Raw genomic sequence first — 14,354 nt, 5'->3', positions numbered from 1 at the left:
CAGTGATTATCTAGGGGAGGGCTTGAGAATACAATTATATTGTGTGTCAGTTTTCCATGACTTATTAAAGGGTAGGCTTTTAAGAAAGGAATTCTTTAGATTTACAGAGGAAATTGATATAATAGTTTTGGTTTTACCAAGTTACTCTGCATATGCCATATTTATTATGTACACAGACACACTTATTTAGACATATATGCAGCTGCCTGCCTCTACCAAGCTCTGCTGAGTGAAACTTCTGGCACATATGGCTTAAGGGCATCATAAGAGATAGTAACCCATGCCTCTGGAGTATGCTGCTGCTTCTCTAGTTCAACTAGGAATGACTGAAGAGACCTGCAAGACCTCCTTCACAAACTGCGGGGCATTTAACTAGAACTCAGTACTCCTCTTAGGAGTACTGAATCGAGCGGCCAGTGAAGAAGAGTAGACAAGAGAAATTGCTATCCTGTATCTAAATCTGTGCTTAAATAAAATTTTAAATTGGGTTATTAGTCATTTTAATTGAGATGCTTTTGTTTTAATCAAAATTTAAAGAAAACCCCCATCTCAGAACTCCATTAGAACATAAGTTCCTAAGGGCAGGGACTTTTTCTAGGTTTTTCCACTGCTAAATTCCTAGTGCCTAGAATGGTTCCTGGCGCATAATAGACCCTCAGACATACGTCTTGAGTGAGTGGGTAGATGCATGAATGAAAGAATAACTAACAACTTTTTATTGTATTACTTAAGACCGTACTTTTGTTACTTTTTATCTCTGCTGTGGCAGGCATGCATACCTCAGCTATAGAGAGTGGCACTAAGGGTATATTTTTGAGCATTCTGTGTCCTGTTATACCACATCCAGGACTTTTAATGTTGCCACTTTTTAAGTGCTTTAAAGCAAGATGTGAAAAGAAGGATAGGACTGATTATAGGAAGAGACACTAAGAGAACAAGGGAGACACAATTAAATCTCTTCAGAAATAAAGCCTGGAATTACAGACATGAAAAGTTGGCCTCAGGCAACAGCAAGTGGCTGGAGTCAACTGGAGGAGGAAGGATGTGCAACTTACCTGAGGAGAGATGAAAAATGTTTTGAAGAAAAGATTGATGAGAATTGACTTACCCTTTCATAACTTGACCACTCCCTTTTCAATCTTGTGGGTATCCCTAAGCACTGTATACCTCTTCACATGTATCTAATAGAGCTGCATTTTGATAGATGTGTTCATAATACATACAGATTATGTTAAGTTCATTTTTAGGTGGTGATTTACTATGGTCAGGATATAACCACTGATAAATGATAGTATGTCACCATAGACCTATGAGTTATAGTCAGACAATTGATTTATTGCTGTTCACTTTGCATTTTAGAGTTAGTTTGGGGGTACCACTTGTTTATATTATACTAGTCATTCCAAATACTATACCTCAGACCAGAACATGCTTCGAGCAGAATAACTACTGGGCCATGAGTTACCACTAGCATCTTTATGTTCTGGGACAGCATTCAAAATCCTGAGCATGCTAAGCAAGGCCAGTACTTGTCCTTCTATTTTCTAGTTTCCTGTTAGACTACTATAATTAACACACAGCTGATAGCCCTTGATGATTCTCAGGGAGTTTCATCCTTTTAAGGATAAGGAGTATCTACCCTCAACACTAACAAATATATTAGCAGTACAAATCCTATTGCTTGAAGAAAATGACTACCTGATGCTGACAGCATTCATATCCAAGATTGTGGACAGGTCTCATCACACTATGAGATGGACACTGTTAGTTTACAGTGTAATGTAATGTCACATGGTTAGTTTACTGTTGTGTGAAAATGAAAAGGTAGGTGCTCTCCAGCGAATCTAGCTTACCAAGCAGTCTTACTATAAAATATTCCCCCTTGACTCCCTCACTTCCTGAGAAATCATCTCCCAAACAACCCATTTGAAACACTTAGTATCTTAGTTTTGATCACGGACTACTGTTAGATGAAAATTATACTTGTTGGGATTTCCCTGGTGGCACAGTGGTTAAGAATCTGCCTGCCAATGCAGGGGACACAGGTTCGATCCCTGGTCCGGAAAGATCCCACATGCCGCGGAGCAGCCAAGCCCGTGAGCCACAACTACTGAGCCCGCATGCCACAACTACTGAAGCCCGTGCTCTGCAACAAGAGAAGCCACCACAATGTGAAGCCTGTGCACCACGACGAAGAGTAGCCCCCGCTCACCACAACTAGAGAAAGCCTGCACGCAGCAACGAAGACTCAACGCAGCCAAAAAATAAATTAAAAAAAAAAAACAAGAAAATTACAGTTGTTTAGAGAGATCTTTTTCTCTCTTGCATGTCACCTTTCATTTTTGCTATTATCCACAATCACACCTTCAAGCATCTACCTTGTCTACTGTTACAGACTGGATGTTTGTCTCCCTCTAAATTCATATGTTGAAGCCCTAACCCTCAGTGTGATGGTGTTAGGAGGCAGGGCCTTTGGGAGGTAATTAGCTTTAGATGAGGTCATAAGGGTGGGGCCCCATGATGGAATTAGTGCCTTTATAAGAAGACGAAGAGGCACTAGAACTTCTTTTTGGACACATGAGGATAGAGGAGAAGGCAGATGTCTGTAAACCAGGAAGAGGGTCCTTCTTCCCCAAGAACCAAATCTGCTGGCACCTTGATCTTGGACTTCCAGCCTCCAGAACTGTGAGAAATAAATGTCTGTCGTTTAAGCCACCAGTCTATGGTATTGGGTTGGTCAAAATTTTTCGCTCGGGTTTTTTTCCTTAAGATGTTCCAGAAAAACCAGAACGAACTTTTTGGCTGAACCAATATTTTGTTATAGCAGTCCTACCAGACTAAGACACCCACTCTTCATGTTCTGTTCTAACTAACCAATTTTACTGAGTCTCCTGACCAACATCCAGCTGACAACACATGCTGACTTAATAATGTCATAATCCTGTTGAACTTATCATCTCTTAAGAAGAAAAAAGTTACCATGCATCACAATTCTCAGAGGATATATCCTCCCTGGCCTATTTCCATATTTCCACAGCCCTGTTAACCATCCCCAGAGGACCTTAAGATCAAGTTCCAAAACAAGTCTTAAGGGGTTGTGTAGCTAGACATTCATTCATTTGGAGACAAATGTACTTGCAGATTTGTGGCCATTCTGCTGATTGTTTGATTTTAATACTTCCATGTGAATATATCTAAAAAGCTTATGCACAATCACATGTTCTTTATGTCCTATACATGTGAAATGTCCCATGACCATCATTTTGGGATAGCAGATATTCAATTCTCTTGCCTTTTGTGGTTCTCTCCCTAATTGCTTTGTGAGCTAACTAAAATACTTTCTTTGATATTTATGTTATTAGAATATAGATTTCTCTTAATTTTTACTTACAAACATGTCAAATACAGCTCCAAGTTTAAATATAGCTATATTAGTTTATTGTACTCTTAATTATGTTCTAGGCACTATTATTTGTTTTACTTAGACTATCTCATTTAATCCTTCAAACAATCCTAAGAGATAGATGTTATCCCCATATTAGAAAGAAACAGAAGTTTGGTGAAGCTAATTAATTTGGCCAAAGTCACATGGCAGAGCTGGGGTTATGCCTATCTCCAAAGCTCCTGTTTCAACAGCTACTTTATGATGTCCCTCAATCTGTAATCACTGGAATGCCTCCTTTTGCAGATGAAGGGACTAAGGCTTAATGAGGTAACTTGCTCACATTTACATACTGATTAGGTATAGAGCTGGGATCCAGATCCTGATTTTATGACTCAAGATTCCAGTGCTCTTTCACTTTCAGTGTTCACCATACCCCAGGTAAACTTTATTCTTTGTGACTTATAAAGTGTTTCCCCCAAACCTGTTTCACTGGATGCTTAAAGCTGCACTCTAGGTTAGACACAGGGATTGTGCCTCCCTTGTTTTTAGATGATGAAATGAACTTGGGTTAAAAGAATTGCCTTTGTTTAAAATCAGGTGAGCGAATCTTTTGATCTTTAACCCAACACTTTCAACATAGCCTTCCCTACATAAAAGGTGTAAAAGGCAAAGCTATTTATACATTTTGTGTAGGGAAATTCTCCTTTGCCTTATGCCATTTCTATTTGTTCCTATAAACCAACATATCACAAGTTGTATTTATTTAACCTTTCTGACTCATTTTAATTCTGGTCCCTCTCACCATAAGACAGTGGCTTGAATTTTCATATTATCCACATTTTTCTCATTTTCTACACAGTAAATCCATAATGCAGGAAACATCTCATTATGGCCCAGGTGATTTTTATCATATCACTCTATTATGTTCTTAGTGTTAATATAGATAATGGTGGTGAATATGCCAGGAAGTTGGATAGAAGCTTTTGACTGGTTTACTTGTGTTCCTATACAGGAGCAAATTGGATATAACTGCTGATTTTTAGAACCTTCAGTCTATTCTGGAAGCTTATGTCATGTTGGTGCTCTGTTATATATAACCTTGCTTGTAGATATGCTTCTTGTAGTGCATTGTTGTTGTATATTCTGGGTTGTATATAGTAAGAGTCTACTTTGGGCTTTTACTTTGAAAAAAAACCTTTGCTTTTGTGTAGTATTTCTTTTCTTTAAGGCTGATTAACACCTACTCTTGTGTGATCGTAGAATAGGCCTGACTTTGAAGTGACTTGTAGTCACTAGCATTTGAGTGGCCTGAATTTGGAGATAGGGACATGCTTTTCTATGGTTGTCTAAAAAGTATTTGATCATCTTCTCCTCTTTCTAAGTTAATGTTTCTTGCTGAAAAGAAAGTATAATGAAACACTTGACCCTAGGTTGGTAAGAACTGGACTTGTTGAATGGTCTTTCATATCCATTGGGAATATATTGGAGAGTGTGCCATCAGTTCTGGCACAAATATATTGTACTATAGTATCGTAGTCCTCAGTCCTCAAGTTTCTAGCCATTCAGCCTTGATCAGTAGTTGTCCAAGTCCATTCTGGTTGATAACTCTTTTGTGAGTATGAATACAACACGTCCCATTTTTTACCAATTTCTCCCACTAAATCTAGGGTGAAGACCATGCATTTCAGAACTTTGGGAGCCACTGTGATTCTAGAAAAACCATTTTGCCATGTGAAGCAATGACTGTTCAAAATGGTACTCAGGGGATTTTGTCTGTAAAATAGAATATTTTAGTCAATCACTGTACCAGTCCACTTTCTTTATATTCTAAATAAGAATGTCTCTGTGTTTGGTTACAAGTAACCTTGAAGGTGTGAGCTACTGCAGTTACTAGAAAGCAATTGTCATTGGATTTGAATGGAAATCTTGTAGGCATCTTGCCTCCAAGAGGCGCCTCCCCTCCACCCTGAGTCTTTCTGTATATCAAAAGAATGTTTCTAAGGTGGGCATTTATTAGACTGAACTTTCAGAGAATTAGTATTTTCTTTTGACACATAAGAAATAATAAACAGGGACTTCCCTAGTGGCGCAGTGGTTAAGATCTGCCTGCCAATGCAGGGCACACGGGTTCAAGCCCGGGTCCAGGAAGATCCCACATGGCACAGAGCAACTAAGCCCGTGCGCCACAACTATTGAGCCTGCGCCCTAGAGCCCTCGAGCCACAACTGCTGAGCCTGCGTGCCACAACTACTGTAGCCTGCGTGCCTAGAGCCTGAGCTCCGCAACAAAAGAAGCCACTGCAATGAGAAGCCCGCGCACGGTGACAAAGAGTAGCCCCCGCTCGCCGCAACTAGAGAAAGCCCACGTGCAGCAATGAAGACCCAATGCAGCCAAAAATAAATAAAGTAAATAAATTTATCAAAAAAAATAATAATAAACATACTATATTGATAGTCAAAGTAAATACTAGTATTACAGTGTTGTGACATTCCCCTTAGGAAAAGATATCTCAAAAATCCTCAAATGTGTCCCCGCACTTCTGCTTTTTTCTAGAATAAGGATCTCACCTCTAACAGTTTTCCTATGGCCATGAAATTCTCCCCTGCTTTATTTCGTTTTTATTTCTTCCTTTAAACCAAAGTACCTACAGTAGTAGGAGGAAAAACAAAAGTAATAACCCTTCAGAGTTAAAAAGGTCTAGAGGAGTGCAGAATCATGATTATAGTAATATTACAAGGATTTCAGTCAGCTAGAGGCACAACCAGTCAGAGAGGATACGGTACATTTATATGAGAGGAATGTGTATCTTTTCTGTATAAAACTTAAAACATCTTAACCATTGAAACATGAAATGCCTTAAGCTAAATTGTATATATCTTGTAGAATGCTTACCTGTGGTTCGGTCAGCGTTATTTTGCACAATAAAGAAAATAGATATTTTGAGAAAATCATTAAATTTCCTTCAGTAATTTTGCCGCTTTTGCATTTTCCCATCTGGATGCAGCTGAAAGTGCCCATGGCGGACAAGCCTGGTAACACAGTGAATTTCCGGAAGCTACTACTGAACCGTTGCCAGAAGGAGTTTGAAAAAGATAAAGCCGATGATGATGTCTTTGAGAAGAAGCAGAAAGAACTCGAGGCTGCCAGTGCTGTAAGTATTTTCACAGAAAGACAGTGCTTGTGCACTTCGAGTATCATCAAATAGAATTTTCAGGAAGCTGGCTACAGTATCTTCCTACTACTTCAGTAGGTGCTTGTGGCCTTTTCTTCACGTGGAGATATACTGTATTGGTGTTTAGAGGAATGCTTTATTCCTTTTAGTGCCACATGTAAGAGCAACTCAACCTTCTAAGATAAGGATTCAGAACCTAGACTTCAGAAAGGTCACTAAATTCCAGAAATCTCCTGAAATGGATGCACACTTATGGTATAGTTTTGTTTTCTGAGTAGGTCTGTAGTTACTGTCAAAATATCAAAGGGTATCCCTGACCCCTAGAAAGGGTGAGGACCATGAATCCAAGTGTATTTTTTTTTAAAAACAAGAAGTTTATTTAAACAACAAGACGCTTGACTTGAAGGGAAAACTATCTAGGATTCATTTCTTTTAGAGTAATTTATCCCTACTTAAAGACAGGTTGCCTTACATGTAACAGCTACGTACAAAAAAGTTATAAAATTGTCCTAGGTTTTACAATGATACATGAAAAACATTAAAATTCTCCAATCGAACAAGGTATGCAAGAGTTTTTATGTTGTTCTTTTTTTGTTAAATAGTGAGAGCAAAATAACTTACTGGAATATAAAGATAAGAGCTGAATGAGCATGCTACTAATGGAGAAAAGGGGGTATTTTCACAGAACCAGTATTTTTCCCCATCCGATCTCCATTTGATGTCGATCAAAACATACCATTGGCCATTTAGTTTAAAAAAAAAATGCAATATGCTTGTGCACATACACCAGTTACTTTATGTACGATAAAGGAATGGGGAAGGGGAAAATGAAAGAATAGAGAAACTATACTGTAATAGTCAGGATGTGGTGGAACCAAATTGCGGTTTTCTGATTGAGAACATCTTCTTGGTCTGGAGGAACAGAATTCTGGAGTAAAGTAGCAGGTTCCCTCTTTAGTAGACACCTCCTGTCTGCTGTTGGAACACATCAATTGCATCTTCATCCTACACCTCCAACTGTGCAGGTGTGTCTGTTTCATTGATTGGCTGCCCATCAAATCGGAACCTGATCTGCCTCATTGACAAACCCTGTCGTTCACAGTAGGCTTTCATTATTTTACTAAATGGTGTATGCCTGTTAATATTAAACTGCACCACGGAACCATCCTGCCCTGCCACCTTCAAATTAATACAATCATTGTTCTCCGTCTTGATTCTTTCCTTGGGCTTTTCATCGGCCATGGTGAGCACTGGAGTCTCCTCAGCTGCCGCTTCACAAAAGAGGTACCAGGTCTGCCCTGAACAAGCACACAAGCAGCACCAGTCAAGCGTATGTTTTTAGCATCTATTATGCAGTACCATTTTCATCATCAAGATTCTGTTATTCTTCCTTACACAATAGCCGGAGGAGAGGACAAGGCTTCATGATGAACTAGAAGAAGCTAAGGATAAAGCCCGGCGGAGATCCATTGGTAACATCAAGTTCATTGGAGAACTCTTTAAACTCAAAATGCTGACTGAAGCCATCATGCATGACTGTGTGGTGAAGCTGCTAAAGAACCATGATGAAGAATCCCTCGAGTGCCTGTGTCGCCTACTCACCACAATTGGCAAAGACCTGGACTTTGAGAAAGCAAAGGTAAAAACCCCAAATCTCAGAAACCTCCGGCAGGGACTCTTTGTCAATTGCGGAAGAAGTAGGCTGTGAACACAAGTGTCCATCTTGCCCCAGCAGTCTAGGCTGCTTGTTTTTCTTCTTCTGTCCTTCTCATTGTCATTGTTGGGCCATCATGCTCCTTACCACATTTTCATTAAAGTCAGAAGTGAAGAAGGTCCCAAATTACATAAAAGCCAGTTCATGAATTGAGATTATTTGTCCCTTGTCCTTTTTCTGCATGACTGTTTCACAGGTCATTTGTATGTGTATGTATAGCAAATTGTGGACAGAAATTTTGGAGAGAAAAGCTAGTAAGGGCCAGGACTGAGGGTAAGACAGAAACAAAGAAGACCCGATAGCTTTCTCAAGTTTATGTTCTAATTAAATAGAACATTAGCGACAGAGCTGTCTAACCATAATATAAGAAATCATTAAAAGTATTATAATTCAAATATAACGTGGTACTTTCCAAATAACGGGTAGGGAAATTAGAAATGCATCAAAGAAATAATGTTAGAAATGTTTCATAACATCAGAATCAGCTAGGATTATGTTTGACTATGACAGAAAACCGCAAATATCAGTGTGTTATACAAGACTGAGGTTAATTTCTCACCCATGTAAATGAAGTTCAGGGGTAAGAAGTCTGAGGCTGGCCTGGTGGCTAAGTGATGATAAGAAATTTCAATTCCTCCAGCTTAACATTTTGTCATCACTAAGGTGTAGCCCTTGTCCTTACTGATCTGATAGCCAAGAAGGTTGGAAAGTGGCAAAGGACACAGCCACCCCTCTCTTAAGGTTCCAAGGAGCTGCAGTATGACATTTTCATTTATATTTTGTTGGCCTGTGACTGTGACCAGCTGCCTGGAATATGTAGCCTTTATTTTGGGTGTCATGTTCAATTAAAAATTCTACCACATGGCCTTTTGGCTATAAGTTGTGTTTATAGACCGTTTAAAATTCTACATGGTAAAACCACATTTGAATTCCTCAGCCAGGAATACTAATGATTTTGTATCCTGCAGCCACGTATGGACCAGTATTTTAATCAGATGGAGAAAATTGTGAAAGAAAGAAAAACCTCATCTAGGATTCGATTCATGCTTCAGGATGTGATAGACCTAAGGCTGGTAAGTAGAAAAATAAGCCTACCACTACAGTCTCTCTTCAGGAGTTGGCTTGGGGAGGATGTCCTAAGATTTACATGTATAATAATTTAATGCTTTTGCTGCCTGACTCTCAGAACTTGAACTGACAAACTTTCGTGAGGGAATTATGTGAAAGGACAAAGGGCATATACACCTACCTGTCTGTTACTTGTTTCTTTTCTTTATTCTGATTTTCAAACCACATTGCAGTTTTGAAATCAGCCATTCTGAGTTCAAACTGTGGTCATTTAAATTTAGTCTTAGCATGCTAAATAATCAGGAAGGCTCATGTTCAAAATGAATATATTTAACTTCCCTAAGCCTTACATTTTAGCCTCTGAAATGGTGATGTTGCCTACTTTGCAGATATGTTACGAAGATTCACTGAGGTAATTATGTATTGTACCCAGCTCAAAAGAGATGTTGATGTTTTCCTCTCTGTTTTTCTTACTGTATACCCTCTTGTTCTGCTGCTTTTTTTTTTTTCTCATTTCTTATACCAGGTATAGTTTTTACCACTACCACCTCTTTTCCCTTTTCCTATTTTAACTCCTACAGGGAATATACTGCAGCTGACCCTAAGCTAGAGAAAGTGAATATAGGCCCCCCCTCTTCCCTGCCCTGCACCCAGACCAGATAGTATTGATGACGATTCTTTATCTTCCTAAGCCGAGATGTGACCTCAGGATCCTTCTTATTAACAAAGCCACTACCAGTTGATCAGAATTTTGAATGCTGATTTAAACCTTTTTGCCATTCTTGCCTCAAGCTAATATAAATGTTAAAAACTTCTCCACCTGTTCCTTCAGTCACTCATATTGGTATCCGATGTTGAGACTATAGCTGGGAAGGGAAGTAAAGGGAGAAGTGTAACTATAAGGAGACAACTTGTTTTGTCCTTAGTAGAGAGGATAACCAAAGCTTAGAGTGGTGTGGCATTTTGTGTAGACACCAGAACCTTGATATGGGAGGAAGAAAAATGCTAGTCATCCTCGATTTAGAGCCCCAGTGGAGTGTGCTATGAACTGAGCAGCAATATACCAGACTAAGTCAAGCCCAAAGAATCCTGATCTTTGTTGATTCCCCTTCTCGCTCCTTTCAAAAAATACAAAATGATAAAATGCATAGATAGGTAGGTAGGAAGGAAGATAGATAGATAGATAGATAGATAGATAGTTGGGCCAGTCTTTCACTCTGTCTTTATCCATCAGCTATTGGAATGCTCAGTATACAGTAGCTCAGGATTGATTGAGAAAAATTTAATTATTTGGCTGTAATGAAAAACTGCCACAGTACCAGATTTTATATGTATTTTATACTTTTCCAGCAGTGAAAGTATAAAACAGATTTTCAAAATTTTCCTTTGTATTTTTATTTTCCTTTGTATTTTTAGTTATCTGGCTGATAACTTCATTTTCTCCTTTTATAGTGTAATTGGGTATCTCGAAGAGCAGATCAAGGGCCTAAAACTATTGAACAGATTCACAAAGAAGCTAAAATAGAAGAACAAGAAGAACAGAGGAAGGTCCAGCAACTCATGACCAAAGAGAAGAGAAGACCAGGTGAGGGGTGGAGTCCACCAGGCATTAGAGAACTTGGGAGTTTTGAGAGATAGATGTTTAAGAATTCTATTTTTAAATATGAAATGAGAGCAGAAAGACTAACCCAAAGAATGGAGTGGTGATTGGTAAGTGAAGCAGCTTCACCTGGAGACTGGTTGTTGAGTAAAAGCAGAGAATACAGGAACTAAACATGATTTCTTTGACTACTTCAAAGGCAGTAATCAATAAGACTTTATTGAGCATCTTCTGTATACTCAGTATTGGTGAGAGATGTAAAAAGAAGTAGAAGATATAGCTCCTTCCCTCTAAAAGCTTTCAGTTTATCTGGAAAGCCAAAACTAATAAAGGGGACATTTTCAAGCAAATGGAAGATACTATCAATTATGAAATGTATTCTCCACTAAGGCTGTTAAAATTCAGAAAAGGAGAGGTAGAAACCTGAAGGAAATCCTTATTTGAGGAAGGGGCACTTGAACTGGGTATTGGTGGATGGATGATATTTGGAAGGGAAGGAAAAATTTTAGTCATGAAATTAAAATAAACATATACTGTAAAGAGGAATCAATAAGCCTGATAAGAGTAAAATTTAAGTGTTCAGAAGGAATGGAAACATGTTTGCCCAGAAGAATGGAGCCAGATTAGGAACTTTCGGCTTGATTTGACATTAAGGAGCCATTGTGTGTTTTTGAGCCAAAGGAGTAATGTCATCCTAGAGATACATAAATAAAATGAGTCTGTTGCTCTTCACATGATGAATCAAGGGCTACACTGAACTCAGAAATGTTGCTGTTGCCTGAAATCCTATGTGGAGGAAGGTAAGATGAAAGATGAAATAGAAGGCATTTTACACCTGAGAAAATAGAAAGTCTATTGACTAAGTTTAGGAACATTGGAAGAGGAAAACTTTTTCAGAAAGGAAATGATCTTTTTTTTTTAAGCCTGTTTCTTCTAAGATGACATCAAAATGAGAATGCTCATTTTGTCCACTGTACAGTTAAGTGATCAGTTAAGTGACTGGGTCATATTAGTGTAGAGGTTGAGAGCATAGACTCTGGAGCCAAGCTGTCTTGGTGTGAATTTCAGCTCTCCTGCATCCTAGCTGTATGACCTTGCACAAGTCACTTAATCTGTAAAATTGATCACATAATAGTACCTAGGATTTGTGTGAGGATGAAATGAGCTAATATAGGTAAAGTGTTCAGCATAGCAACTGCCACCTAGTAAATACTCAATAACCATTAGCCCTTATTTATCACAGACACTGTATAGCTCATAGTGAAGTTCTGAGAGATGAATCCTCCAGGGAAGAAAGTGTGCTTTTCCATTTCACAAGAACAAGGAATAAGCTAGCCTGTTCATGATCATTAATACCATTTAGCAAAGAGAAAATCAAGAAGTATGTGAGGATTGGAAAAGCTTTTGGATAGACAGTTTGGTGGTCTTTCATTCATTTATTCAATAAATATTTATTGAGTGCTTGTCACTTAACAGGAGAGACGAAGTCCCTTACCTCATGCAGCTTACATCTTACGGGGAGTGGGAGGTGGGGTGGGGAACAAATACATAAATATACAGTTTTGCCAGATAGATATGTTCTATAGAAAAGCTAAAACAGAGAGGGAGGGGGTAGGAGTGCAAGGTTTGATGAATAGAGGTTACAGTTTTAAATAGGGAGGTTGGGCAGCCTATTAAAATTTGGTGGTGTTTGAGCAAAGACTGAATGAAGTAATGAGTCATGTGGATATCTGGGGAAGAAGGTTTAGGCAAAGGGAATAATAAGTACAAAGGCCCTGAAGCAGCCTTTTCAAGGATCAGCAAGGAGGCCAGTGTGGCTAGAGCAAAGGGCACAGGGGGAGAGCGGTAGGACATTGAGTCCGAGAGGCAGGGGCCAGATTATTTAGAGTTTGTAGGCCATTTATAAGGAACCTGTCTTTTTCTCAGAGTGAAATAGATAACAGAAGTGTTTTGAGCAGAGAAGTGACAGGACCTAACTCACACTTTACTAGGGTCACACTGGCTGCCATGATGAAAACAGGTGAGGGTGAAAGCAGGGAAGCCAGTGACGATATTTTTATACCAGTCAAGGAGTGTTGCTGGCTTAAACCAAATTTGTAGTGTTGGTAGTGATGAGAACGGACCAGGGCTTCCCTGGTGGCGCAGTGGTTGAGAATCTGCCTGCCAATGCAGGGGACACAGGTTCGAGCCCTGGTCTGGGAAGATCCCACATGCCGCAGAGCAACTGGGCCCGTGAGCCACAACTACTGAGCCTGCGCATCTGGAGCCTGTGCTCCGCAACAAGAGAGGCCGCGACAGTGAGAGGCCCGCGCACCGCGATGAAGAGTGGCCCCCACTTGCCGCAACTAGAGAAAGCGGTCACACAGAAACTAAGACCCAACACAGCCTAAATAAATAAATAAATAAATAGCGTTCCCTTTAAAAAAAAGGGTGTGGTTCATCTTGGTTGGTCTGTTACTCTAAAAAAAGAAAAAAAAGAAGAAGGGGCTAGATGCTGAATACATTGAAAAGGTTGAACTGACAAGATTTGCTGACAGATTAGGTGTGACGAGTGAGAGAAAGAGGAATCAAGGTTTTCTGCCTCAGCGGCTGAAAGTTTGGAGAAGCAGGTTTTGGGGGGATGATTGAAGCATAGTGTGTCATATGACACCATTAAGTGAAATAAACTTTGCAATAAATTATTTCCATCTGATCTCTCCCAAAATGTTCTCATCATTATCTCTATAAACATTAGATTTGGCCCTCCCTTGTCTAGCAGTAAATCCCTATTCATTTGTATCAGTTGGTTTCTTCTAGGTCAGTAATGTTTCATGGGAGATGGATACAAGCAAAGTACTTCTACTTGATACTTTCATGTTGTGGGTAGTAAAGAGACTGTCAGCAATGCTTTTACAATTTCTTTTGTCTTTTTCCTGGGTTTTGATTGGAGCTGCTGAGTTGAAAATATTGCTTGCCCTTTCATTGTCAAACTGATTTGAGACAGATGAGAGAGCGGCTCGCTCTGTTTTCCCTGCAGGTGTCCAGAGAGTGGACGAAGGTGGGTGGAACACTGTTCAAGGGGCCAAGAATAGTCGGGTACTGGACCCCTCAAAATTCCTGAAAATCACTAAGGTGAGTGTGACATTTAAACACAACTTCAAACAGCCCCAGAACATGGCTCTCAAACTTATTTCTCATATAAAATAGCCATATTGCAGATTTTATGGGGTGGTGGTTTTTAATGCAGATGCATTTCTACAGGTCAGCATCATCAGTAAGTGTATTCTTACCTACTTGTCCTGGCATTAGTCCTTTTATTTCTATGAGTGTTTATTAAGGAGGACTAGGTTAATTAGGTTTACTAAGGCTTACTAAGTGACTAGGTTACTTCTTAAAGGTATGAGATGCTTAGTATAAGAGAGATGATAACAAAAAT

The 14,354-nt window shown here is 39.3% G+C and overlaps 2 protein-coding genes across 17 annotated transcripts in view; one reads left to right on the top strand and one right to left on the bottom strand.

The window, feature by feature from the left end:
• Positions 1–14,354, top strand: part of EIF4G3 (eukaryotic translation initiation factor 4 gamma 3) — a 399,095-nt gene that overhangs the window by 338,652 nt on the left and 46,089 nt on the right. For 12 of the 16 annotated variants that reach the window (XM_059915394.1, XM_059915429.1, XM_059915351.1 and 9 more), the window contains 5 exons: positions 6,390–6,536; positions 7,960–8,196; positions 9,240–9,344; positions 10,792–10,924; positions 13,956–14,050. In XM_059915394.1, coding sequence (XP_059771377.1) covers positions 6,390–6,536; positions 7,960–8,196; positions 9,240–9,344; positions 10,792–10,924; positions 13,956–14,050 — 717 coding nt within the window. Of the gene's footprint in view, positions 1–5,052; positions 5,765–6,389; positions 6,537–7,959; positions 8,197–9,239; positions 9,345–10,791; positions 10,925–13,955; positions 14,051–14,354 lie in introns of those variants that run through there. The other 4 variants (XM_059915401.1, XM_059915406.1, XM_059915421.1 and 1 more) reach the window with 3 other exon arrangements.
• LOC132348169 (small ubiquitin-related modifier 2-like) lies at positions 7,271–7,799 on the bottom strand. The gene has a single exon (XM_059895463.1). The coding sequence runs from the start codon at positions 7,797–7,799 to the stop codon at positions 7,563–7,565; it is 237 nt and encodes a 78-aa protein (XP_059751446.1). The 3' UTR covers positions 7,271–7,562.

The sequence above is a fragment of the Balaenoptera ricei genome, chromosome 1, assembly GCF_028023285.1.
Source record: "Balaenoptera ricei isolate mBalRic1 chromosome 1, mBalRic1.hap2, whole genome shotgun sequence".
NCBI classification, from domain to species: Eukaryota; Metazoa; Chordata; class Mammalia; order Artiodactyla; family Balaenopteridae; genus Balaenoptera; species Balaenoptera ricei.
The sequence above is the reverse complement of the archived record's forward strand: the minus strand, read 5'-3'. Positions and strand labels throughout refer to the sequence as shown.